This window comes from Nylanderia fulva, unplaced genomic scaffold (genome assembly GCF_048542155.1).
Source record: "Nylanderia fulva isolate GAGA-0341 unplaced genomic scaffold, ASM4854215v1 Scaffold39, whole genome shotgun sequence".
Lineage (NCBI taxonomy): Eukaryota > Metazoa > Arthropoda > Insecta > Hymenoptera > Formicidae > Nylanderia > Nylanderia fulva.
The window spans coordinates 351,971-379,866 of NW_028190466.1; the positions used below are offsets into that span (position 1 = coordinate 351,971).

General features: G+C 25.6%; 2 protein-coding genes across 3 annotated transcripts; one reads left to right on the plus strand and one right to left on the minus strand.

Moving 5' to 3' along the window:
• Nucleotides 1–3,779: 3,779 nt before the first annotated feature.
• On the plus strand, nt 3,780–11,246 carry LOC114932240 (uncharacterized). Of its 2 annotated transcripts, XM_085485767.1 has the most exons (10): nt 3,780–4,191; nt 4,281–4,340; nt 7,013–7,184; nt 7,267–7,369; nt 7,458–7,899; nt 9,241–9,373; nt 9,839–9,983; nt 10,200–10,303; nt 10,422–10,728; nt 10,923–11,246. In XM_085485767.1, the coding sequence occupies exons 4-7, from the start codon at nt 7,314–7,316 to the stop codon at nt 9,856–9,858; spliced, it is 651 nt and encodes a 216-aa protein (XP_085341893.1). In that variant the 5' UTR covers nt 3,780–4,191; nt 4,281–4,340; nt 7,013–7,184; nt 7,267–7,313; the 3' UTR covers nt 9,859–9,983; nt 10,200–10,303; nt 10,422–10,728; nt 10,923–11,246. The 2 variants fall into 2 exon arrangements, with proteins under 2 accessions (XP_085341893.1, XP_085341894.1); XM_085485768.1 differs by having other exon boundaries at nt 9,241–9,983; nt 10,422–10,574.
• A 5,838-nt stretch (nt 11,247–17,084) lies between these two features.
• Nucleotides 17,085–20,521, minus strand: LOC114932238 (uncharacterized). Its single transcript, XM_029304389.2, has 3 exons — nt 20,362–20,521; nt 19,025–20,194; nt 17,085–18,931 (listed from the first exon to the last, which is right to left on the minus strand). Exons 1-3 carry the CDS (start codon nt 20,381–20,383, stop codon nt 18,705–18,707), a joined length of 1,419 nt encoding a protein of 472 aa, XP_029160222.2. The 5' UTR covers nt 20,384–20,521; the 3' UTR covers nt 17,085–18,704.
• Nucleotides 20,522–27,896: the final 7,375 nt, after the last annotated feature.

A 27,896-nucleotide genomic window follows, 5' to 3' on the forward strand; every position in this document is an offset into this window, starting at 1 on the left:
AATTTCAATTTAAAATTAAATATTATACTTTTATTATATTTTATGCATTAAAACAAAATGCATTGATATATTGATTTGTATTTTGAATAATGCAATATATGTTAAAAAATTTTGGTAAATGTATGTAGAAATATTTATTATTTTGTAAATTTATCACTAATGCAATAGTTTATTGCAAACATTTATTATAATATTTCGTTGTTCGTATTTCAGATGGCCTTGGTCGTCATCATCGTCATTGTTGAATGTAAAAAAAACATTTGTCTTTTTTACAATAATACTACTTTGAAATTCGAAAGGTCTCATAGAAATGCATTACCTGAAAGATTCTTCAAAGAGATTTTTCTGCAGCTGAAAAAAATTTCTTTAAGAAAAATCTACTTTCGTCAACAGTTACGTTACAAATATATATTTTGTCAAAAATGATGTATATTTAAAATTTCTTGGAATTTTGAAAATATTCCATCCAATCTATAAAGATAAGCAATGTCGAAAAAATTGAATGATTGAATAGTACAAAATTAATTAAGAATCAACGCTCAATAAAATATATTTATTATTTTTTTGTTATATTTAATTTTATTAATCAATAAAAACGATAAAATAAGATTGCTTTTAAAAATAATTAATAAATATTTGTCGATTTCGCTACAAATGTGATATACATTTTAAACATTTCTAACTATTGTATTATTTTGCAAGTGTCGTAAAGTAATATAGTTTTTATAAAAGTTATAGCAGTTTAAAATATCTCACTTTCTTATTGGAACCGCCTCCAAAAATACTTAAAATTTCTTTTAAGTATTTTTATTTTATAATCCGAAAGATATCTTTTTACAAAGTTTCATGGAAACCAAAGAAATAAGTCTTTTTTTAAATTACATTCATTTATTCTCTTTTTTTTCAGATATTATATCAGAGTTCGTATTATTAAAAAACATTTTTTACCTTCTGTTCCTTAATACCTTACCATGTCAAAATGTGTGTGATCTCTATTGAAGGTTTTATTGTTCATTAAGCGATTTCCGTATGGTACATCTTCCAGCTTTATTTTCTCAAACGATTGTTATAATGTGAAGGCAGTAATAAAATCGATGACATTCATGTCACAATGTCATTATGTTATCATTAATTAGAAAAACTAATATATCGTTAAACTGTATAGTTATAAAATTTTATAACACAATGAGAGACATATAGGATTTTAATCGAAAATTAGAATAAGCAATACATTTGCGGTATATACTATATGTTTGTAACATATCCACCGAAAATAAATAAAAAATTTTCTACAAAATGGGACATATATATGCAAAAATTATAAAAATATTTACTGATGCGAATGCACACAACAAACAGAACGAATTCGTTTATCTAGCATCACTCTTTGAATTACAATAGAAAACGTTTTTATTTTAAAATATGGGACCATATGTAGTATGTTATTGTTCTGTTTTCTTGCTTTTTCCTTTTTTCTTTTTGTTTTTCTTTTGTGACATGACACGTAATCAATTCGTAGTGGAAAGAATCACAGACCCTTAGATTTTTAGGAATGAATTTTACAATATAAGTGCACAGAGTGTAAAAAGCATCTGCAGTGTGCATTAGACCTAATTGTAGTAACGAGTCGAGCAGCATCACAGGAAATTGATATTGTTACGTCTAGACTCAATAATAAGGAAGAGTCGAAGGTAGAGCGTAACAATACTAATCTCGAATAATGCTGATCGGTGCGTTTATTTGAGCCGAGCAAACCTGGAAAGGCCGAAATAAGTCAATGACCAAAAGGGTCACTTTTAAACCCTCTTCACTCTGTGGTCCCTTTTTATCAAGAGAATTTAATCTCTTTTGCATAGAATAGGACCTTGTGCGATTGTTGGAATCGAATCGTGGAGTCTACAGGAGGTAACAATATCTTAAAAGCAGAGAATTAATTAGGCAAATATTTCATTGTGTGTGATCACTTTAATTTATATTATTTTCATGTATTTTATTAAATTCTATGTTTGTAATGGAATAAAGAATTCTCTCAGTTTTTGATATATAGCCTTCAATTCCCTCACGATTTTTGTTTAATATTTTCAACGATCGTAAATCGTTGTCCATCCATGCTCTTCATGGTTTTAGGTACGACATCTTTTCTTTCTCAAGAATAAAGAAAAAATGTTTGAAGCAAAAACCAGAATAGGCAGATAATCCCAGTCGTCCAAAATTTTTATTTTCCTTGAATCTTTCAATCTATACTCCCGACCATAAAACCCATACAGCACCGAAAGATTGCAAAAACATTACAACAATCTTTCACCGCAATATTGCAATATTGCAAATTCACTCAAAATGTTGCTACATCATTGCTGTTGAATTGCAGCAATGTTAAAATGTCCGCTTTTTGGAAGATTGCAACAAAATATTACAACAATATTGCAATATGTTATGAGTTTGCAATAATGTATTGTTATTGCAACCATAAACTAATGTTGCATATACAGGTATATAAATGTAAATAAATCATTAATGAAAATACGTTGTAGTTAATTCATATATATTACAATATATAAATTATAGAATTTGGATTACATGCAATATTTCCGAAATATTAATGTCATGTTGCTACAAGTGTGCTGGAATTTTGTGCACTTATATCTCTGCAATGTCTTTATAATGTTGCATTGCAACTTGCAACATTGCAACGTTGCTGCAATATATTTGCAATAATCTGTGCTGTATGGGAAGTGAAACTCTATCTTAAGAGTTATTGATGTTCTATCCATTCATTTATTTTAACTATCTGCCTTTTCTTTTTTATCTCATAACCATACTACATTATTCTTTTACTTAAACTGTTCCAATCCCGATTTTCAATATTAAAACAAGAAATATCATTGGATGAGACTCTGGTCAATTTTCTCCCAGTATCTCTGGATTATCCTGGATCTTCTTTGAAACGTTAGTTTAGTTAGTTCTAAGTCATCTCTTGAAGCGCAAAAATCTCCTACCATAAGCATTTGATAAATAAAGTCTTCATATTAGACACTTGCCTGATTTTACTTTATTCGAACATTACGCGGCTTCTAGCTCGTAACATATCGTAGTAGATTGGTGTGCTTTCAGAAGCAGAGAATTGATTGCGCGAATAGTACATTGTTATTATTTTAATTTATGTTATTTTTTTTGTGTTTTGTTCTATTCATAATGAAAGAAACGATAATGTGTTTACCAGAGGAAATAAGAGTCATTATTCTCAGCTATAATGATATCACTATAGAGGATGTCATTAACTTTAGATGCGTATGCAAGAAATTTCAATATACAGCTAAATATAACAAGTTTGTGAAAAAGAAGCTTTTTCAGAAGTATTTTTTGTCTGTAATTTTTTATCATTTGTATTGTTTTATTTTATCGTACATAATGTATATCACTTCTGCAAAAATTTTATTTTTTAAAAATAAAGCTAAAAAAGATATTAAAAATGTAAAATAATACAACAAAAAGTGTTATTATCAATATAAAAATAAATAAAAAAACGAATTAAAATTGAGAGACAAAAAGTAGGATGTGCAGTAGCAGTAACTTTCAAATTATTTTCGTCAATTATTCAATTTTTTTCGTCAATTATTCAATTTATATTTTTTAATTGTTTTAATTCAATTTAATGTGGTGAAATTTATTCTTTTTAATAACTAAAAATACATGATTTTGAAAATAATTTTTTTGCCGTAATTTACATTAGCGCATTTTTTATTCTCCCGACTGCTGCCAACCGTAGGTTGGCGAAAAGAGAGTAAGTATGCGTTTCATCGAGCCCGGATCGGTCGTGACCTTAATTCTCGATAACTACTGCATAGTTTTATATCAACTTTGGAACATAAGTTTCTTATTAATCAAGGAAGGTTTAAAGCGTATTATTATCGTTATTTATTCTATTAATAAAAAGTGAAAAATGAGTATTATTTCGTCAATACGGTCTCTCATTGGCTGCTGTGTGAACCTAAGAGGAAAAATGATTCACCAATGAGATTCGTTGTAGTATCCGGATAGGGAATGTTGGTGACATTGGTATATACATCTCGAAGTAATAATGACGGGACTGATAGGAAAGGTTAGCTGTCACCTGTTGCGTGTTATTGTCAACAACAATATTAAGTGAAGTGTATTATTATGGATATATCTCAAGAAGATATAAATAAAGGAGTAAGTTTCTTCTTTTATATTTATTGTTTTTTTCTTTATTTAGAATATTGTTATTATTATTTATTTATTGTTTCTTTATTTATATGTAGGAAGAAGATACTCGCTTGAAGATATCTGAAGAAGAAAACATTATTAATAATAGAAAACAAGTAAATCTTGTTATTAATAATTAATAAAAATATATAATATAATTAATAATATAATTAATCTGTTGTAGTCATAACATGGCTATATGAATTTATATTTGTCTGCGTAGCCACTTATTTGCTATTAAATTTGCTACGTAGCCACATTGCTATAAATATCCACATATATAATTGTATAAATGTATATAGTTATTTTTTCTCTTATTTGTATATTATATAATAATTATATAATTAATTAAAAATATGTATACAAATATATTTATAGTTATACAAAGATATTAGCGCACCAATAATTATGGCAATGCAGACAAATATATTAACTTACATAGCCAATTATCTACTACAAAAGATTATTCACATATGTAATAATAATTAAGGCTATACAAATATATAAACTTACTTGTGATTACATAATGTATAAACTTATATAGCCATAAGAAAGTTAATATATTTGTCAAAGCCATAATTATAACTGCGTACAAGTTTACGTATTTGATATAAGATATTGTTGTCATCTGTCTTTGTCATCTGTCTCTCTCTATCTATCAATCTATCTATCTAGCTATTTTTTTTTATTTATCTCTCTATTTATATTATATTATATTAATTAAAAAAATTGTAGCAAAAAAATATTTGGAAAGAATATAGAACATTGCAGTCACATGGTGAGTGTATGTGTGTCTTTATTATTATTATTATTATATTATATACATTGTAATATATATATTACATAATAAAAACTTTTACATGTGTAGGATGAAGAAGCAGAGAGACAAAAGAATGAAGAAACAGCATAAGAACAGCAATAAATTAGAAAATAAATAAAAAAAAAAATAATAAAAAAATTAGAAAATAAAAAATAAAAAATAAAAAACAATTAAAAAAAAAATAAAAAATAAAAAACAATTAGAAAATAAATAATAAAAATAAATTAGAAAAAAAAAATTAGAAAATAAAAAATAAATTAGAAAATAAAAAAATTAGAAAATAATAATACAATTTTTTACAAAAAAAAAACTCCCGACTGCTGCCAACTAAGTTTTAATGTTTAAATTAAAAAATAATGTTTAAATTAGAAAATAAATAAAAAAAAATAATAAAAAAATTAGAAAATAAAAAATAAAAAATAAAAAACAATTAGAAATAAATAAAAAATAAAAAACAAAACAAAAATTAAAAATAATAAAAGAACAAAAAAATTATAAGTATAAAAAATAAGCTTGTAAAAGTTGGAAATAATCACACATAAATAAAGTCTGTTGTTTATTATATAATTTTTCTTATTTAAATTTATTGTTATCATACATATTTAGCGCTATATAATTTACAAAAATTTCAGATTTTTGAATTCAAAAAATTTTTTTAATTATAATTATTATTATTAATTCTACAATTTACAAGAGCAGTCGGGAGACGCCGCTAAATTTGAGACATATACGCACGCGTACGTTTTATGTAATAAATAGACACAAACACAAATATCGATACTCAACGGACGTTACAGTTTTTAGACGCGCGGCGTCTCCCGACTGCTCTTGTAAATTGTAGAATTAATAATAATAATTATAATTAAAAAAATTTTTTGAATTCAAAAATCTGAAATTTTTGTAAATTATATAGCGCTAAATATGTATGATAACAATAAATTTAAATAAGAAAAATTATATAATAAACAACAGACTTTATTTATGTGTGATTATTTCCAACTTTTACAAGCTTATTTTTTATACTTATAATTTTTTTGTTCTTTTATTATTTTTAATTTTTGTTTTGTTTTTTATTTTTTATTTATTTCTAATTGTTTTTTATTTTTTATTTTTTATTTTCTAATTTTTTTATTATTTTTTTTTATTTTTTTTCTAATTTAAACATTATTTTTTAATTTAAACATTAAAACTTAGTTGGCAGCAGTCGGGAGTTTTTTTTTTTGTAAAAAATTGTATTATTATTTTCTAATTTTTTTATTTTCTAATTTATTTTTTATTTTCTAATTTTTTTTTTCTAATTTATTTTTATTATTTATTTTCTAATTGTTTTTTATTTTTTATTTTTTTTTTAATTGTTTTTTATTTTTTATTTTTTATTTTCTAATTTTTTTATTATTTTTTTTTTTATTTATTTTGCATTATATGATTGAAGAAAATATAACATATATATCTAGTATAACATAATTAAAAAATTATATATAAAAAATAGTGGAGATTTTGTATTTTTATTTCATTTATTTAAACATCTTTTACTTATACATAATCTTATTTTATTAAATTACTCTATTAAATTTTTTTTATTTTGTAATTAATTTGATAACTATACCGTTTTGTAAAAATGGAATAAAATATATACCATAATTTATTAAAATTGCATAAAAATATAAATGTAGTATTGTTTAGATACTTGAATTCACTCTGTTGTATTTCCTTATAAATTTAATTATAATTAAAAATTATAGACCTTTGCATATTTATTGTATTATTACTGTATATTTATGAAATATTATTGTATATAATATTACATATTTTATATATTTAGGATTAGAACAGAAACAATATATATTTGGATTCATATTTTATATACATTTTAAAGACGTTATTTTTTTGAATATTTATTAGTGGTGCAAAGCATTGCTTAGTGCAAATTTCAAAAGTTTATTAATGTATTTTTTGTTTCAATTTCAGATGGCATCTTGCAAAGGAATATTATGACAAGCAATGTAAAGAAAATGCACAGGTAGAACCTGTAAATTCAGTGCAAGGGATTAAAGGAAGCTTAAACTTTATTGAAAGAAGAAAAAATTGTGTGAAAGGATTACGAAAATATATATTTCAAGCAATTCAAAAACATTATTATGTAACTATATACTGCAATAATAAATACTGTATAGCAATCAATAACATAATACAATTTAGAGGTAGCTATTTATTTGATATAGATTTGAGAAATTACTTGAATGAGATTTATAACAAAACGAACTATTGTATGGAATATTTTTTCATTATTGATGAGATTAAAAATATGCTATCACAATCTTTAGGGTAAAAGTCTCAATATATGTATATATTATATGCTATTACCTTCATAGCTTAATCTATTATTTACGCAGTTAATATATAAATTTTTCAGAAGAACTGATTGCAATTTTACCGAAAGATATTACTATACAAGATTTTTACGAGAATTAAGGTTAAATTCGATTAAACTAGAATTTGAGAAAATGCTTGATCTACCAGGCAGACAGCAGCTTATGGAACGGGTTGCTATTTTTGTGGCACAATCACTTCAGCCTGAAAAGGATGTCTTTTACTCGAACGTAAAAACATCATTGGATAGAATTGCACAAGATGTACTGAATTGTCTCAGAGAGAAGCATCTTAAACATTCAATATTCTCCACGTCTGATGAAACTTTTTCCTATTGGGAAAACAACAATATTGATGATAATCACTGGGACGAAAAAGAAAGTACGCAGATTATGGATACACTCCAGAAATATATATTTGAAGCATTGAACTACCGAACATGTAATCCGAGAGACACAACTGTGGAATGTTTATATATAGACAGAGTAAGTTATCATAGATAATTCTATAGATAAAATACAGATTTTTAATTTACAGGGTGTCTCGCAACGTGATGTCCACAGTGAAACTTTGTATTCTTGGGATTATTCTAAATTAAAAAATCTTAATACACATATGCCCTAAAGTCTTAATGCACATAAAGTCGATTATTTTAAAGTTGCAGCAAAAAAGCAAAATTGCATATATAATAAGATAAGTATTATTTATTAAAGATAATTTTATTTATTGAACAATAATATTATACAATAATTAACTATTTTATAAACTGTGCAGTAATGTAAATCATAAAGATGTTTTTTTGCACTCGTGCGGCAAAGTAAGGCATACATTGAAGCGTTAAGAAATTTAATCACTTTCTGCAAACTAAACAGCAATCAAAATTCAAACTTTCGTGACTGGCATTACAAAAAATAATTACATGCGTTGTCATAGTAATAAAATAAATAATATATAAATGTGTAAATAATAATTAAACATTAATTTTTGTAAATAATAATTAAAAATTTATTTTTAATTATTCTTTACAGAAATTAGCTTATTTCTCAACGATTCAATGTATACCTTAATTTACCTCACAAGTGCGAGAAAAACACCTTATGACTTACATTACTACATAGGTTATAAAGTAGTTAATTATTATATATAATCCGAGCAAACACAGTATATAAATGTTATATACTCAAGCATGTTACATGTAACGTATATGTTAGTTGTAATTTCCCACTCATAGATGTAACATTTTTAAATCACAAAAAAATACATATATTATATATATTACATTGTAGTCATATTGTCATTATATCTCAAAATAGCACTGACTTATCAATACATCAATGTGCTATTTGGTATATAATTACAATATAATTACAATGTAATATATGTTATATTAAAATGTTACATCTATGAATGGGAAATTACAACTAACATGGATGTTACATGTAACGTACACGTTATATTACCTGTTATATTCCGTTTTATTATAGCAATGTAACAATTATATATTGGTGTTTGCTGGGATATATTATCGTTTAATAAATAAAATTATTATCTTCAATAAATAATACTTATCTTATTTTATGCAATTTCGTCTTTTTGCTATAATTTTAAAACAATCGATTTTAGGGCATATATGTATTAAGACTTTTTGACTTAGAATAAGCCCAAGAATACAAAGTTTCACTGTGGACATTACGTTGCGGGGCACACTGTATATTATATAATTATACGAGTTATGCAGCAAAACGTGACTATATATGTTTTTTATACGTATATTGAAAATACTCTCGTTCTAATTAATTTCTTATTTTAATATATCTTTTATATAGGTCTTAAAAAATAAGTGCGGACACGAAATAATTTTATTAATAATATATCAGCGTGGCCAGGAGACTTGGTCTATGTTGTCAAATAATAAAACTGGAACATCACTATTGTATATTTTGGACACCAAAATAATAAGTATAATAATAAATTCGTAATTGTATGACGTTCTCAAGATTTTTACTCTTATTATTTAACACACACGCACACACATATACAGAGTGTATCTAAATAAGTGCGAAAATTTTTAGGAGATAATTCTTTGTCGGAAATTAAGGAGGGTTTCTTATATAAACATATACTCTTATCTCCTTCTCTGAGGAGTTACATTTTTCTAAATAACGAGCTAAAAATAAAGTTTTTACTTTTATTATTAATAAATATCTTTTTTACTAGTAGAAAATATCCAAGTTTTCTTTTAATAATTTGACTGAAATTTGAGAAAAAAAAATACTTAATTTTTACCTTCCTCTTTTTAGAAAAGTTAAAAGAGTATACTTATATAAGAGAACTCCCGAAATTTTCGACAAAGAATCATCTAAAATTTTTCGCTCTTATTTAGGTGTATCCTGTATATATAATAATATAATATATTGTTCACAGTGCCACGAATAATTGTTTAGAAAATGCAAGATGTTTTAACATAATTTTTGAGCAATTCCGGGTTTGTTTTATCAACCAATTACCGCTATTCTGGACGCTGTACACTAACAGACATGCATTATCTATATTTATAAATGCCACAGAGGTAATCTGTTACATATATAATTTCTATTAATTATATATATAATTTCTATTAATTTGAAAATTAATTAATATATTTGTAATCTTAGCAAAGATATAAATAAATGAAATACGTTTTATGTGTATCCAACAGAAACAATTAAACAATCTCATTTTTGTGTGATTTGTAATCAGAGTTTTGTACACATTTAATTTTTACTATGTTTAATTCTTTTTTCAGATTTGAACAATATAAAAATATTATTTTTAAATTTAAAAATCAAATATAATAGATTTTTCGGACTTTATCCGCGTGAATCTCGATTTTACAGCTGTACTTATGAGGTATATATATATACATCTTATGTACAACATGTACAGTTGCATATATTATAATTTATTGTGCTATGGGAGACTATTTGTAATTAATTGGCAAGCAATAATTAAGATCTGATCTTTCTAGATCTCCCTTCGCTTTAAAAAAGGAAGGCAGTTAAATACAAGACCAGAGGATGTAAAATGTGCAATAGAGATGATAGTAACACATCGTGACAACGATAATCAAGATACTTGTGCCGGCGTGATAATCGGATGGCATCGACCTGAAGATACAAATGTTAAGTTTGATTTGTCAACCTATGACGATAGTGAAATTTTTTCCTATTATATTCAACGTGCATTGCCATTGATTCACAATTACGGATTTAGAAAACAACAAACAAATTATATAATTCTCACTGAAAATAATAATATATGTTATGTAAATGAAGGTAATATGAATTAGAAATCATTTTTTTTGTAATTCTAATCTCTTTGTGTGGATAAAATATTATATTTTGTTTTCTTTATTTTATTTTTTTTCTAATTTTATTATTATATTTCTTTTAATTATTATTTTATTTTTTATTTAATATTGTGTGTATCTTTATTAAAACTTTATTTTTACTTGTATTTCTCATTTTAGACACTATAAATCTAACAGAGCCGAAATGGATCGATAATAGCCAGATAGATCCCTATTTTTGCGAATTCAAAAATACGCATTACATGCCAAATAAGATGCTGAGAAAATTTTATCCACACGACGCCGCTATAACTATACTCAGACAATAATAATAGAAAATTAACTACATAAATTACATTATGCAATATGTAGAATATACATAACTTTTTTTATTTTTTAATGACAAAGTTCTCATATTATTCATATATTTAACAAATGCTTGTAGAATAAATCTATCTATATATTTAACTTTAACTAATTTCGAAATTATATATATGACTACTCTATTATAATTATTACTGATGATCCCAAAATCGCATAAAATCCCAATTCGCGTAAATTCGAGAATGTAATATTATATGGTGTATATCAGTTCAAATTTAGTAAATTTATATAGCAAAATTTTATTTTTATTGTGATAATTAATTGCCAGAGTAATAATATTATTTAAATATTAGTATTAATATTAGGAATTGCATTATGTAACATTTCAAAGGGCATTACATTATATTAATAATAAGCAATATATTTCGAGAATGTACAAAATTTCTATAAATAGAATTCTTATTGAATACTAATATAAAAAATATTATTATTAAATATAATAAAACTTTTACCACACAAATATTATATTATAAAACAAAATATTATATATTTACACCGGATAATAGTCGGATGGCACCGACCTAGAGATACAAATGTTGAGTTCAGTTTGTCATATAATTTGCGAAAATAATAACATATGTTATGTGGAAGAAGGTACGAGAATATCGTTAGACAATTTTTTTTCAAGTTCTCACCTTTTTGTATTATAACATTAATAATAATTTATTTTATTTAGTTTCTTTTGTTTCATTTTTTTCTAATTTTGTTACTGTATTTCTTTTAGTTATTATTTTTTATCTTCTTTTTAAATTTATTTAATATTTTTCTTTATTAAAATTATATTTTTATTTACATTTCTCATTTTCTCAGACGCTATAATTTTTTCAAAATCGAAATGGATTAATAATAGTGAAATAGGTCGCTATTTCTGCAAATTCAAAAATATTCATTATGTGCCAAATAAAATGCTGACAAGATTATATTCGCATGACGTCGCTATATAACTATATTTAAATAATAATACCACAAAATTAACTACATTATATAAATTACATTATACAATATGTAGAATATACGTAACTTTTTTTTATTTTTTTAATTAGAAAATATTAAATAATGATAAAAGAATTATAAAATATAAAATTAAATATTATATTGTAAACTGTCATACTACATCAAATATTATCTACTTTCATCATAATTTTGATAAAATCTTTTTTCTCTTTTATTTGTTCATTTAGCTTCATTGTCGTTGTTTCTCTTTCATTTGTCAAGTATTATATATTTCAAATTATATATTTTAAAATATTAAAATATAAATAATTAAACTTTATAAAAAAAGTGAAATACATTATTAGCTCATAAAAGTAACTATTGATAGTCTATCTTAATTTAAAAAATTAATAAAAAGTAAAAACCTGCTAAAGAACAAAAAAAAAGCATACAACAATAATACATGTACTAACAAACATTTCTAATATTAAACAATAATACAAAAAAAAACATTAACACAATATCAAACTAATATAAAGGAAAATTATAAATATCGAATAATGTCATTGTTTATAGCACACGAAATAAATAAAAGTAAACGTCTGCGCGACAATAGATCAAACTATACATATATGTTAATCACGTCTGGCAGCTTGATTGCGACATCCAGGATTCTATCCGACGCACATTGTATTTTAAAAAATCTTTTTCTTATAATGACTGAGACAATAAGGGGTAATATAATATATTTACCTGTCAAACTGATAATCATCATTCTCAACTACAGTGATATCACTATTGAGGATGTCTTCAACTTTGCATGTGCATACGAACATTTCCAGTGTGCAGTCGAACGCAGCTTGGAAAAGAAGCTTCTTCAGAGATATTTTTAGTCTGTAATTTTTTGTCATTTGTATTTTGTTAATCGCACAATGCAACATTGCTTCTGTTAAAAATTATTTTAAAAAAGGATAAAATAAATATAGAATATTAAAAATAAGACAAATATTAAAACAAACATTTAAAAAAATTTTAATTATAAATATAAGAGTTTTAACAAGGCTCTGTAATATAAATATAAATTTAACGTATAAGACGGGCAACAAGAGCCAAATCGCGGATGACAATGCGTTATCCTAACGAAACTAAATAATTTTCCGTTAGAATTAAATACCGGTGCACAAGGCACCAAATTTTACTTGGACACGGCCAAGATTTTAAAATATGAAATAATCTCATATTTGAGATTTAATTTCAATACCCCCTTTAACCCCCCTACGGAAAATAAATAAATGAATGCAAGAGAAAAATATAGATCCGAAAATCGCTGAATCGGGAAGAGCAGTCGCCCGGCAAGCGAAAGGTCTCGGGTTCGTTTCCCGATTCAGCGATTTTCGGATCTATATTTTTCTCTTGCATTCATTTATTTATTTTCCGTAGGGGGGTTAAAGGGGGTATTGAAATTAAATCTCAAATATGAGATTATTTCATATTTTAAAATCTTGGCCGTGTCCAAGTAAAATTTGGTGCCTTGTGCACCGGTATTTAATTCTAACGGAAAATTATTTAGTTTCGTTAGGATAACGCATTGTCATCCGCGATTTGGCTCTTGTTGCCCGTCTTATACGTTAAATTTATATTTAATTATAAATATTAAAACGCGTTGTAAAACAAAATAATGAAAGACAAGTCATAGAAAGCAAAGTACTAACAATTACTTTTCAAACATTTTCACCAATTATTCAATTTATTACATTACTAAAATAGCTACATTTTGTGAAATTTATTTTTCTTAATAGGAATTGAAAATTTTTTAAAAAATATAACCATTTCTTCTACGTCTTATTGTTAGTTTTTATTAGCCTATTTTTCTATTATATCCTATTTTTATATTAAAGTATTATAATAAAAAGTTATATATATATATATATATATATATATATATATATATATATAAATCTCTCGCGCCAAAAAATAATACAAATAATATGAAGACAACATAATAAATTGCATCCGAAACGTATGTCAATCGCACATACTTCTATATTTAATCTAGACTCACAATCTCCACTTGATTCCTCTCGACCAATAGAGCCAAACGCGATGTTATTGCGATAATTATGAAGGAAAGAACATTTTGGAAAGGAATTTGAATTTTCGGACCAATATTTTTCTCGCCTATTTCTTTACAGGGGATGTTAAGAGAAGGAACAGGGGGAATTTCTGAGATCCCAACCATAGGATTCAAATTCCTTTCCAAAATGTTCTTTCCTTCATAATTATCGCAATAACATCGCGTTTGGCTCTATTGGTCGAGAGGAATCAAGTGGAGATTGTGGCTTTAAAAATTAAAAGAGCTGACTAAATAAGTATTCGCATTATTAATCTAGACTGTTAGATTGTTATAGTTTAGTACAGGTTTCATTAAAGTTAGTAATTATAACAATTCGTCATCTTTGAAAGTACTTCACGTACATGTATCCTGTCAATGTATAAGTGATCGATAATGTATATGAATGTATTTGAAAGATGGTCGCCTTTCTCTTTTGTGACTTTATTCGCAAAGTCTGCATTAGCAGTCTAGATTACATATAGAAGTCTGTGGTCTCGGGGGTAAGCGAACAATGAGCAAGCGATTTAGGGAGGACTTAGGAATGTACGGTGACAACCTGCGCGATTTCAATAGCCTACGTTCTCCAAGTACTACGTCTTTCAAGTCGGAGTCTTTTCGCGTTTTGTCACGCGCTTATTCAATGCACTACGCGTTTAAGCACTCTGACGAGAGACAAGGTGACAAGTTGCTTTGTAAAACCTATTAGTGATCATTAAAGTGCTCTGCTTTGTAAGCCACGTGTTCAATTAATTCGTCCTCACGACCTATAACTCGATCCTCGTCCCAAAGTCCCAACACGCTCCGATAAAATGGGAAGCCTTCTACCCGATTTTAACGAGAGGGCCAAAGGTGATACAATTTGTGTATATATTTCTTAATAATATTTTTAATTAATTTATTTTTTATTCAATGTTAATTTATTTTATTTACTATATAATATATAGAAAAATTAAAATATTAAAAACAAAAATTGTGATATAAAAAAAATTAAAGCAACACACAGAATATTATTTTCATATTATTTTACTCTCGTACAATCGATCGACGCATTTCTTCATACTTTCAGTCTCTATTAATCAGATCGCAATAAGATCGTGGTTAAATAATTAAGTCTCTATTACCAATTGTGATATAATTATCGCGATATAAACAGACAAAAAATGAAACTATATATAAACAACATGCACGGAGAAAATTTTATATTAAATATTACTATAATGTCACAGTAGCTGCGGACCATCAAGACTTTATAAGCCTAAATGCTATAGTCATTATTTTAAAAATAATGAAGCAAAGCAATTTTTACTCTTCCTCATAATAAAATTTGTATATTACAAAGTAAAAATTTTCTGAATAAATGTTAGTATTGCAAAGAAAGATAAAAAATATACACTAAATAAATTGTAACTATACAACATAGCAAAAATTTACTCTTCTCACTTTATAATATAGTTTTAGCGGCGGTTTCACTAAAATTACTTTATTGATGTGATAAAAAGTGATATTACCATAGTAAAAGTTATATCAAAATTATTTTAATAGTATCAAACTGTGTATGATAGCGCTGTTGAGATTCTAATCAAACAAAGGTAACTAAATTTATATTATTTAGAATTATTAAAACTAAAATATTGTTTAATTTCTTTTCGTAAAATGCATTATTTCTTTTCTGTAATTCTTATAACGTTTGGTCTGGTAAATCAATAAATAAAAAATAATTAATAATTAATAATTTATGAAACATTACTTGATTTATCAGACCAAACGTTATAAGAATTACAGAAAAAAAATAATGCATTGTACGAAAAGAAATTAAACAATATTTTAGTTTTAATAATTCTAATAATATAAATTTAGTTACCTTTGTTTGATTAGAATCTCCATATTCAGATGACATTTTTATTCAATGCATCTATATCATCTATATTATAATAAAACTAATTTTGACTTACGTGTTCTTTTTGTATGTCACTTTTCATGCACTTCTAAATAAAAACCAAAATTCAGTAAACGACGTCAACGACGATAGATATAATAAGTATATAGATACATTTAAATATAGTAAAAAAAAGAGGTTTAACATATTATAATACTTTAAATGATAATAAAGATAACTTTTTATACCTACAAATTTTTACTATGGCAAATGATAAAATATATTAGATAAATGTTGGTTTTAAGTTTTGCTATGTTATACTTTAATTTATTCTATAAAGTCATGATGGTCCACCAATAATGCAAAAAATAGTAAAATATAATTTAAAATTATATTACAAATTAATATAAAATTTTCTCCGTGTGTAATTTAAATACTATTATTTCCGGCCAATAAGATTGATTAAAGAAAAATTGCGTATTTATAGGGTTCCGTTGGACGTGATAAGGAAACTAAATAAGAATTTCAAGATTGATGACAATTATTTTCGCCATTGTTATCGATGAATTTAATGTTTTTTTTGCCCAACAGAAATTAATTGAAAAAAAAAACAAATATATATATATATATATATATATATATATATATATATTGTTCTAAATAAATTTGATTATAATGATACTAAAAAAATTACAACTAGAGAAAAAATATTTCACAATTTTACTTTAGTGTGCTGCGTCTATCTTTGATATTACAATTTGAATAATGCACTTCGAGCAATCTTTTGATCTTTTGTACTCTTCAACACATGTACAATCTCCATTTGTACAACCTAAGCAGAATTACTACTTATACTATATGACACAGATATTAAATCAGATTAAAGAAAATTACTTCTAACAATCATAGTAATAGAGTACTAATCTTATCAAAATATGTGATTGATAATTAGTTGCTTAAGCAAATAACTATATCTTTTTAATTTAATTATATATGGTTAAAAATAAGACGTTCTATTTTTGATGCATATAAGTAATTCACATTTTATTAATATTTTATTTCTAAATAATTAAAGCAAATTTTTTATATTAATATGCACATTGACAAAGCACTGAAAAGGCGAGAACTTTGACTTATAAACTTTTAAACATATATGCTAACTGTTGCCTACCCTAAACGCAATTTACACGATTTCATAAAGTATACTTGATATAAAATTCAACTTTAAATTAAATTTACTAATTTTGTTGTGTGTAATTATAATGTGCTACTACGATAATGTATGTATCAACTATATACGTGTTTGATACATAAATATTTATATAATATGCGCAGTATACCTGCTATGTATTACATATGTATTTTCACTTGGATATATCAAACATATTGCAATAAATTACGTATTTAACACGTTATATTTCATATATAATTAAATATAATGTAAATGCAATATTCCCGATAGCCAAGAATGCCAATAACATGTATGCAAATTGGTGTTATATATTTTTGCCAGAAAAAACACTGCAGATTTGTATATAAAACCTGTTATAACAGACAATAATAGCAAAATGTTGTCAGAAATGTTATAAAATCTGTTAACATAATTTTGCAACAAGTTAGTAGCAGAAATCGAGCAGGATCTGCGGAACGCAGTTTGATGTCAGATTGCGGCAGAAATCGAGCAAAATTTGCGCACGGACAATCTGATGGCAAATTGACAACATGGATCTGCATTTTGTAGCTATTTAATAATTCCTTACCGCTATGCGATGTATTTTCTCGGAGTTAAATTTCTGGTAAACATAGATATAAGGTCTGCAAGTCGTGGCTATAAATAGAAGATCTAAAGTATATAGGTCTGTTCGTTTTGGCTACACTGGCTACACTAGTTCAGAGGTTGTCTTTTTTGCTCGACATTGGAAGGAAAAAGATAACCTCTGAATTAGTGTAGCCAGTGTAGCCAAACCGAATAGACCGTATATTTTTCTTTTCTGATATCTAGCAAGTCTAACATATAAGAATATTAAACTGATTAGAATCAATAGGATATAAATGAAAAATTATCCATTTACTTCCCATTTAAAGCATAAAACAAGAGAGAATTTAATTCTTATAAATTATATCTTGAATTTTATAAATTATAAATTTAAATATTTTAAAAATTTATTTTATTAATTAAATTAAATTAAACATTTAATTGCTATGTGAGATATAACTATAATATAATATATGTTATACATTAAATTTCATATTTATAAAAAAAAATTATAATTAACGGATGATACATCTTATTGTACATATTTACTGAAAAATATTCAATTCTATCATATATTCAAATGACAAGGAATTGTCCAGGTCCTGCTCGATTTCTGTCGCCAATATGCTATCAGATTGTGTTTGACAAATCTGCTCGGTTTCTGTCGCCAATTTGCCATCAACTATATTGTGCAAATCATCTCGATTTTTGCCGCTAATCTGCTGTCAGATTTTGCTTACTTATATGCTAGCAGAATGTCATCAATTGCGGACACAGTGGACAGGAATCTGCTATAAAGTCATGATTAATCTTGCTGTCATACTGCCGATATTCTGCTAACATTTTGCTATTACGTATTTAATATATATTTGTAATAAAAGGTGCCGTATGTGTAGAATTTTATAAAATTTTAGGGCGCTTCATTTTATCATAATCGACATACATATCATATTTCTGTATATCTTCTTCAGGAATTTTCACTTCTTCTTTGTCAGGCAAGGAAATTTCCCGTGAATCCGGAAATTCCTTGAACGTTATATCAACATTTTCAAAGTCCTTCATATTATAAGATATTATCTCGCGGTCATTATCCTCATTTTCTTTACTTATTGTCCTGGATACTTTATCTAAAATAGTGGCATCGTTTGTTTCATTAATTTTTTTAAAATTATCGTTTGACGCAAAATTATTTAATGCATTAAAAATATTCTTTTCCTTACTATTTTTAGGAGCTTTGTTAAAAATGTCCGAATCAATATTTTCGCTTTCGTGAGATTGATTATGTATTTTTGTTTCTGGAGTAAAAGCATCAATAGTCTCCGTGTTTTCAGTCGTACTCTCCAATGGTGGATTTCTTCTCTTTCTTTTTATCTTGTTAGATTCTGATATATCTTTCGGTCCACTTTGTAGATTATTTGCAAAAATAGGGGGCGATTTATTAGGTGGGTATATAACAAAATCTGATTGTGTAGATGCATTGATTTGTTCATCAGTTCCATCGTTCGAAGAACTTTTTTCACTATGATTATCTTGTATCGCAAATTGTTCAGATATATCAAGAAATATCTGTTTCAGATCTTGTGCACTATTCTTCAAACTTTTTGTCAAATCTTCGAAATCTTCAACTTTTAAAATCCTAACATTAAATCCTGCACTTTTGATTTCATTGAATGCATTTGGAGCACGATCTTCCTGATTATTTAACATCAAGCGATCAACAGTCTCAGTAAAATCATTGTTATTTGCAAATCTTTTTAAGTCATTAATTGCTATATTGTGCAATTTTTCAAGAAATTGTTTCAAGACATTAGATTCTTTGTTGTTGTTAAAAATAATCATTTTATCGATGTTTTGGATCGGAAAATTTTTCCATACCATCATCTTCAAAAGTCCTTTGTTTTTTGACGATGATGTCATTAGGGGATTATTGATATCACTTGCTTCCATTATATTGTTACTTGGCATGCTAACAGAATTCTGCGTACTCGTTTGCATACTGCTGTCTACATTTATTCCAATTGTCTTGCTTGGCATTAAATCTGGTTCTTTCAATCCTATGGCTTCTAGAAAATTATTATTTAGCTTATCTGTAATTTCAGGTTTGACAAATATCACAGATATTTCCCCAGTTGGATGTGATTTCTGTACTTCGGACACTAGTGAATATTTTTCACGAGTGACATCTGCAATCTCATTTTCTGTCACTCGGGAATGATAATTCTGTAAGATCATGTAACAACCCCATCCGAGGAATAACGTTAGTGTTAATAAAAATATCAATCTGATGTATCGTGTCCATTGCTTGCAACAACTGGTATTAAATTTGGACTTGCTTATATATTCTTGTTTCTTCTGTTGTAATCCTTCTTCTAAAATTGCTACGTCTTTTTCTATGTATATATAAATTTAAAAAATTTTTATCTATTTATACATCTTATTAATAAAATGATAAAAAATTATATTTAATATATATAAGATTATGATATAAAGAGAATCACACTTTTATATTTAATATAAGAAACGAGAAAATATATATTAATAATTAATTTATTTTTACCATTTTTCCACTGTTCCTTCATGGTGAACACGTGAGTGATTACAAACTGAACAATTCTTACTGACAAGAGATGATTAAATGTTCAGCACAGTAGTATGAATAAATCTCGATCCGTCAAAGTAGCGTACAGAAGTGAAGAACCGCGATAGAAACTGTCTCCCGCTACATCTTACGAGGAACTCTATTGGGTCATCGTTTATTTTTCCCGGGTCACTCTGATGACTCCGCGCCTCGTTGTTAATAGAGCCTGATCCATTCATCTTGCTATTTACAAAAATTTTAACTATATTTAATATGAAAGATGTAAAAATTTTAAAGAAATGTAGTTCAAATCTATGCATTACATAATTATTTATAAAGTTTGTTAAAATTGATTATAAGGTTGTCAATTGAAAGCAATAAATGCGCTTTAAATTATTTTCCTCCAATCAATTATTATATTTTTTATGTGCTTCTCTTTTAATTGCCGATATATGTTACATGAGATTTGTTATAATAATCAAATCTAACGTGTGATGTTTTAAATGGTTCGAGTAATTCAAATTATTTCGAGTACGTTGTGTAATAATACATAATTAATTATATCATTCAAATAATATATGTGTGTGTATGTATCAATCAATTAATATATAAATAATTAAAATGTCAATATACATATATGCATACATACATACATACATACATACATATACATATACATACATATACAGGGTGGGCCATTTTAATCCGTCCACGGGAATATCTCCTCAGGTAGGGACGATAGCGGAAAATGCCTCAGACAAAAGTTGTAGGATAAGTAGGGGGACACTTAGCGGTGACCTTGACTTTGACCTTGAGGTGGAGGGTTAAGGTCATTTTGAGGCTAAACTGATTTTTTCAAACAGGAATCCCTATTTCTGACTACGGAAATAGAAAGTACGGAAAATTTCACGTCCAAATAGGTAACTTATGACTGTGGTCAAAATGAACTTTAGGGGTCATTTCAAAAACAAATGCGTAATATTAATCAATTCACTCAAGTACTCGTAAGTTAAACGAAATAGTGAAAAATGTTTCAGACAAATTAATATTACGCATTTGTCCACAAATTCTCAGGGGATGAAAACTTGGGACGTTAAAATATAATAATAAAAAAAATATTTTAAAAATCTAAAAATTTGCAATTTTTATTTATTCTATAAATTATCTTATTATTTGTAATACTATAATATAATTTTTTTATTTTAATAAATATGTTAAATTATACTGTTTTATTTATATATGGAAAGTAAAAAAATAGAATAATTTGTTAATAGTTTTACGAAATAAGATTGCTAAATAAATATAGCAATAGTACATAAATATAATGCATTTATATTTACTTTATTTTACATTTGTAGTGTAAAAATGTAATTTTAATGTAAAATTAAATATATATTATATTTTAATATATTTTATATTTGTTGCATTAAAACAAAAAAAGTGATATTTTGATTTATACTTTGAATATTGTAATTTATTCTTCGCATATTGTATTTCTTGAGTATTTTAATGTTAAAAAATTTATTGTTTTAAAAATTTATTACTGATGTAATAGTATACTATACAAATTACGGACGCTTATTATAATTCATTGTTCATATTTTAAATGGCCTTCTGCGAAGAAGTTTTATAAGTACAGTAAAAAAAATGAACAGAAAGTGTTTGAAAAAACATGCTGGAGGAGAAAGAAAACATAATAAACTTTGCTGAAACAGGCATAAATTATACGAGAGAATTAAAAATTACTTATCTCAAATTAATTTTATTATGCCAACAGATTCGACAATAATTATTTAAATTTACTAGAAACAATAATAGAAATTAACATTATATCTTTTGCCAGGCTCTTTCTGTTGATCCAATAAAATGGACTGGATATTCCCAACTAAGTACCAGAGCGGTTAGCAATTACTCATTTATTGTTTTATTAATTTTAAGTTATTATATTTATATTATTTGTAAAGATGTGAATCAATTAATTACACTTTATGTATTTTTAGCAAAAAAATGTACAATTTCTCATTTTTTAAATTTAAATCAGAACTCCGTTTATATATTTAACCTTTTGCTTATATTTAATCCATTTTTTTAGATATTACTCGAGTTAGAAAAGAGAATTAGATATTTGAAAGAGTCACACTTCATAAGCCGTTCGGGATTAATCCAAACGAATTCGACAATCCAAAGAGATAATAATAAATTATATATACGATAATAATATATTAATATCTAAACTAATATATAAATAATAATATAGTAATAAAGAATCTCTTTGTGTGTGTGTGTGTGTGTGTTACCTTTCTGATGACACTTACAATTAAAATTATAATTTTAGAATTATAATTTTCTGTAATTTAATCAGATGCAATTTATAAAGTTTGTTATAAAGGTTTATTTAGTATTGTCAAAAAACAATTAAAGTAAAATGATTTTAAAGATTCCCATATTCTGTTTTGAAATAAAAAAGCAGATAGCTAATAAATACAATATATAATAAGAATTACTATTCTATTATTTTATTTTTGCATGTTTATGTATATTAATGTAATTTTATAAGAATTAAATGTTTTACTTTCTTAAAAATAAAATTGGAAACGACAAATAAAAGCCACGTAAAGGAGAACGATTAGATAAAGTAAAACGATGACGTTAACCCTCCATTCTTTAATATATTAAACGTTTCGACTCACTTCGAGTCATCTTCATAATGTATTTCATGCAACTGTAAATAAGAATTTTACTTTATAAATAAGAGTTATTTACTTTGTAAATAAAAATTTTACTTTCTTATTGGAGATGTCAAAATTTCCTTTACTGTTTTCGTTGTTAACTCGAACAAAAATTTTCACAAAGTTATTTCATCGCAATCGCAGAGAGCAAGAGCACTTATTAATCACTTTGATGAAAAAAAATTAGTATAAATAATTTCTTAATATTCCTTTAACACTTGCATAAATGTGCAGAAAAATTTACAAATTTTGATATGTAAAAAAATTAATTAATTTATTGAAGCATATGTTAACATACGTCGATACAAGATGAATAAATAAAATATTAATTATGTCTTATTTTAATAATAGCATAATGTAAAAGTTTTCTAATAATATTCATTTAACAATCACTATTTATTTTATGCGAGATATTTGATTATATGTATTGTATATAACTAATAGCTATAAAATATGTATTGTAAAATTATAAAGACAATTATTTATGCGAACGCACACAACAAATATTACGAATTTATTTGTCTAACATCGCTACCTGGATTACAATAGAAAGCGTTTTTATTTTATCTGAGATCACGTAATATATATTATACTATTGTTCTCAGTTGCTTTGTTTTCTTTCTTATTGTGCGTATGACGTTTCACGCAGCAAGCTTATGGGGAGAGGAGTTGTCAATTTTTAATTTATTAAGAAATTTTTGGTAATCTATTTAATAAAATTTTTAATTTTTTATTAATTATAATTAATAACACTATTTAATTCATAAACGAGAATTTTGAAACACGTTAAATTGTATATCTATGATTTATTATAGTATATATGTTTTGAAAATATGAAAACAATAATTATGGGAAAATTTAAGTTATATACATGTTTAATTATTAAAATTAATAAAGAATAATATTTTTGTATATTTTAGTATTATCGAAGACAAATTATATATTAAAAGATTAATTTGCTTTCGTAAAGTGTTGAAAGAAATTTAATGTTTTTTCACTTTTAACTTTATTACAACTTACCATGAATTTTTACAATTTTCATGAATTTGTTAAAAGTTCATAATTTGTTTTTTGGATTTGCATTCTTTATGCTAATAGTTAGAATATGTAAGACATACGAAATACGTTAAATCGTTTTTTTCATGATCCTTAGTTTTAGACAATATTTTACAATATTTTTTAAAGGCTATCTGAAAATGAAACAAGAAGTGATTTAATAAAGTTTTCAAGTACATATCAAAAATTCGCCTCCCTTCTTATAACGCTTCTTGTCGTAAGAAATATACAGGGTGTTACAAACCTATAGCATATAATCTGTTAATAGCACATTTCTAAAACTCTATCCCAAACTTTTTCTATTGTATTTCTTTCATACAAGAGTGCACTAGCTGAGAGATTTATTGAGATTCAAAGAAAATGTATTTTCCCAACATAGAAAAATATGATACATTTGTAAATATTTATGTTATATAAAAACAATTATTAATAAATATATAAAATATAAAAATAAGTACATTTTGTTTGAAAAATTTTAAATTTTTTAGAATTTTTTAAAATATTCCGTGCTACGCATTTTTTCATGTTAATTTAATGCTATTCTGTGATTTTCTATCTTCTTCTGTCTTAAAGGCTCATTATAAAATGAAAATAATGGAACAATGGAATTTCCAACAATAAAATTTGTTTCCTTTTTCTACATATAGCACATCACAAAACAATATGCACAACGGAAGGGACTACTTTAGGTTCTTAAAAAAATCGATTCAAGTAAGATCTCGATTCAAAATCGGTATGTAAAAAAACAATTTAAAAATTTAAAAGTGCATATTTTTATATATAAATAATGAAAGATTGACAAAACAAATACAAGAGAAAATAGAAGAATCTCGATGATAACTTATTGTCTAATTGATCGACATTTATATGTTATTAAGATTTTGAAAAATTAGCTATATTCATATAAATGCGTGTATTGTAAGAATATTTTCTATGATAAAAATGTTATAAATTATTAATATTATATAATATAATTAATATAATATAATTAATACAATTATTTCTAAACATATAACACAACATGTGTAATTATGGAGACATTGGCAAATATTCGCTAGAAAAGAATTTCCGAAAGTAAAACTTTATAGATGAGGTACCATATATACATAGTGTGTCCCATATGACGCTTCCGAATCAAAACATAAATTTGATTCGGACACTTATAGGTAGCGCGCGATGCGGTATCGCGAGTTCGATGACAGCACGTCATATATGGGACACACTATGTATATTTGGTACCTCATGTATCAAGTTTTACTTTTGAAAACTCTTTTCTTGCGAATATTTGCCAATGTATTTATAATTATATGTTGTGTTATATGTTTAAAAATAAATAACTCAAATTTTCCAAAATAGAAAAATATGGTGCAATAATACAAATGTAATGATCTTGTTTCAACTTTTTTAAAAAATGTATATATATTTCGATATAAAATCCTGATATTAAACAAATCTTGTCAGTTAACTATTGTGCGTATTATTAATTTATTATCTTTGAATCTTATCATATGCTTTTAGTATAAATTAAAACAAATTTCAATTGTTTGACATTTAATTATTCGTTACAAAAATATAAGATAAGATATTTATGTTTAAAAAATATTATTAAATATTTGACTCATCAGTTTTGTTTAACATGAATATGGATTAGATATGACAATTCCAAGTTTGTTATATATTTATTTGAATATAATTAAAAATTTAAACATATACGCATTCAATTGTAAAAAATACTGCCAGAATTTCTGCATTTGGATGCAATTTAAATTTGTATGTTTTGAGTTATTATACATTTGTGTCATACGCATTAAAGAATAGTTGTATAATCTTGATTATTACAAGTATTTTTTAATGTGTGTATTCAATTATTTAAATACATGATCGCACTGAATGTTCTGTACCTAATATTTTTTGCATGAACTTTATTTTCATAATATTTCTGAAATGTTGCTACAATGTTGTTTAAACTATATTGCAAATTCATGCCTATATAAAATTTCTACAATATTACTAGAAAGCATTTTTATTTTATTTGAAACAATGTTATTTATTATACTATTGTACTCAATTTCTTTGCCTTTTCTCTTTTTGTGCGCATAACGTTTCACGCAGCAAGCTTATGGGAAGTGGAAAGGACCCTTAAATTTTCAGGTAAAAATTCTTCAAACGAAGTGGACAAAGCATGAAGAACGTTTCTAGCGTACATTACATTCGCACATGTGCTCTCTTCAAACGACAAATATTATAGTTACGAGTTTTTTCGCAGTGAATTGGTGTACCTCAAGCAGCTGAAAATTAATTACACAAATATTATCCTTTGTAATTATTTTAATTTACATTATTTTCTTGTATTTGAAAGAATCCTGTTCTCAATGCCTACTGAAATAACGTCCTTACCTGAGGAAGTGATAACTATCATTCTCGGCTACAGTAAAATTACTATTGAAGACGTCATTAACTTTAGATGTGTGTGTAAGAAATTTCAATATGCAGCCAAGTACGACAAGTTTTTCGAAAAGAAGCTTTTTGAGAGGTACTTTTTTGTCATTTGTATTTCGTAACCGCAAAATGCATCGTTTTCGTTAAAACGAATATTTAAAAAGAATAAAATAAATATACAGAATGTAAAAAATAAAAAATATATGAAAACAAACACATACAAAAATGTTAATTTTCAATATTAAAACGCACAGGAAAATAACGAAATGAAAAACAAGTCAGAAAGCAGAATACTCGCGATTACATTTCAAATATTCTCTTCAATTATTCAATTTATTATTAAAAAAAAATCTTTCCTCAATGGTAAAAGTCGACCAAACTGGCAATCATTTATTATAAATAATTAGTTAAAATACAACGTTTCGGCTGTCATTGCAGTCCTTTTCACAAGTAAATCTATAAAAAGTTACATAAAAATAATTATAATTTTAATACATTTTATTGCAACAAATAATTATAAATTCATATACAAAAATATGTTACATACCAAACGTAAATGCATAATAAATTAATACAGTAAATCAAATTCACTGCATACCACCGACAATATTCACCATTGTTTTAATGAACAATGTAGAATTGACAGAAGTAAGCAAGAAATAAATAGATGTTAACAGTTAGCAAGAATCTTAGTCACTACGCGTTAAGAAAATCGAGACAAAACTAATGTGTCTTTCGCAATCTAAAACCTCATAACAAAGTCAAATAAATATATATATATATATAAATAAATAGGTAAAAATAAAAATAATTTAAATAGCGTCAAGAACACGATCATAAAACCCACTAAAATTCTCCGTATCTTTCTGTAAATTAATGCTTTTACTTTGCTTTTTATATAAAACATTTCTGCAATTTCTCTTTTTCTTGTTTGTTTTTCTTGATACAAGATCACGGGAGAATCCCAACGGAACTCATGATCGTTGCAAGTCCGATGCAAACTAACGACTGAATGCAATGTAGTGTGATATTATTTTGTACTCGCTGACCCTATGTTTCACAAAGAAAACATTAATATAGTCAAAAGAATTCTTCGTAATAATTGTTACCCGTTAACGGTTATAAACAAAAATATTAACAAAAGACGTAAAGTTTTTGATATTATTTCTGTTCTTTGATGCGCGTTTCTAAATGTCTCTTTGTCTGTTCAATATACGTAGAATTACAATTCGCACATTCAATTTTATACACGACATCGGTTCTTTTTAAGTTGTCTATCCTATCTTTTCC

Excerpts from the sequence above, each read along its gene's own strand:
- LOC114932240 (XM_085485768.1), top strand. The coding sequence starts at position 7,314 with ATGGAATATTTTTTCATTATTGATGAGATTAAAAATATGCTATCACAA. Across the intron at positions 7,370-7,457 it reads ATGCTATCACAATCTTTAGG|AAGAACTGATTGCAATTTTA; the intron begins GTAAAAGTCTCA and ends TAAATTTTTCAG. Across the intron at positions 7,900-9,240 it reads AATGTTTATATATAGACAGA|GTCTTAAAAAATAAGTGCGG; the intron begins GTAAGTTATCAT and ends TCTTTTATATAG.
- LOC114932238 (XM_029304389.2), bottom strand. The coding sequence starts at position 20,383 with ATGAAGGAACAGTGGAAAAATG. Across the intron at positions 20,195-20,361 it reads GAAGGAACAGTGGAAAAATG|AAAAAGACGTAGCAATTTTA; the intron begins GTAAAAATAAAT and ends ATATATACATAG. Across the intron at positions 18,932-19,024 it reads TAACAAAGCTCCTAAAAATA|ATAAAGTATCCAGGACAATA; the intron begins GTAAGGAAAAGA and ends CCACTATTTTAG.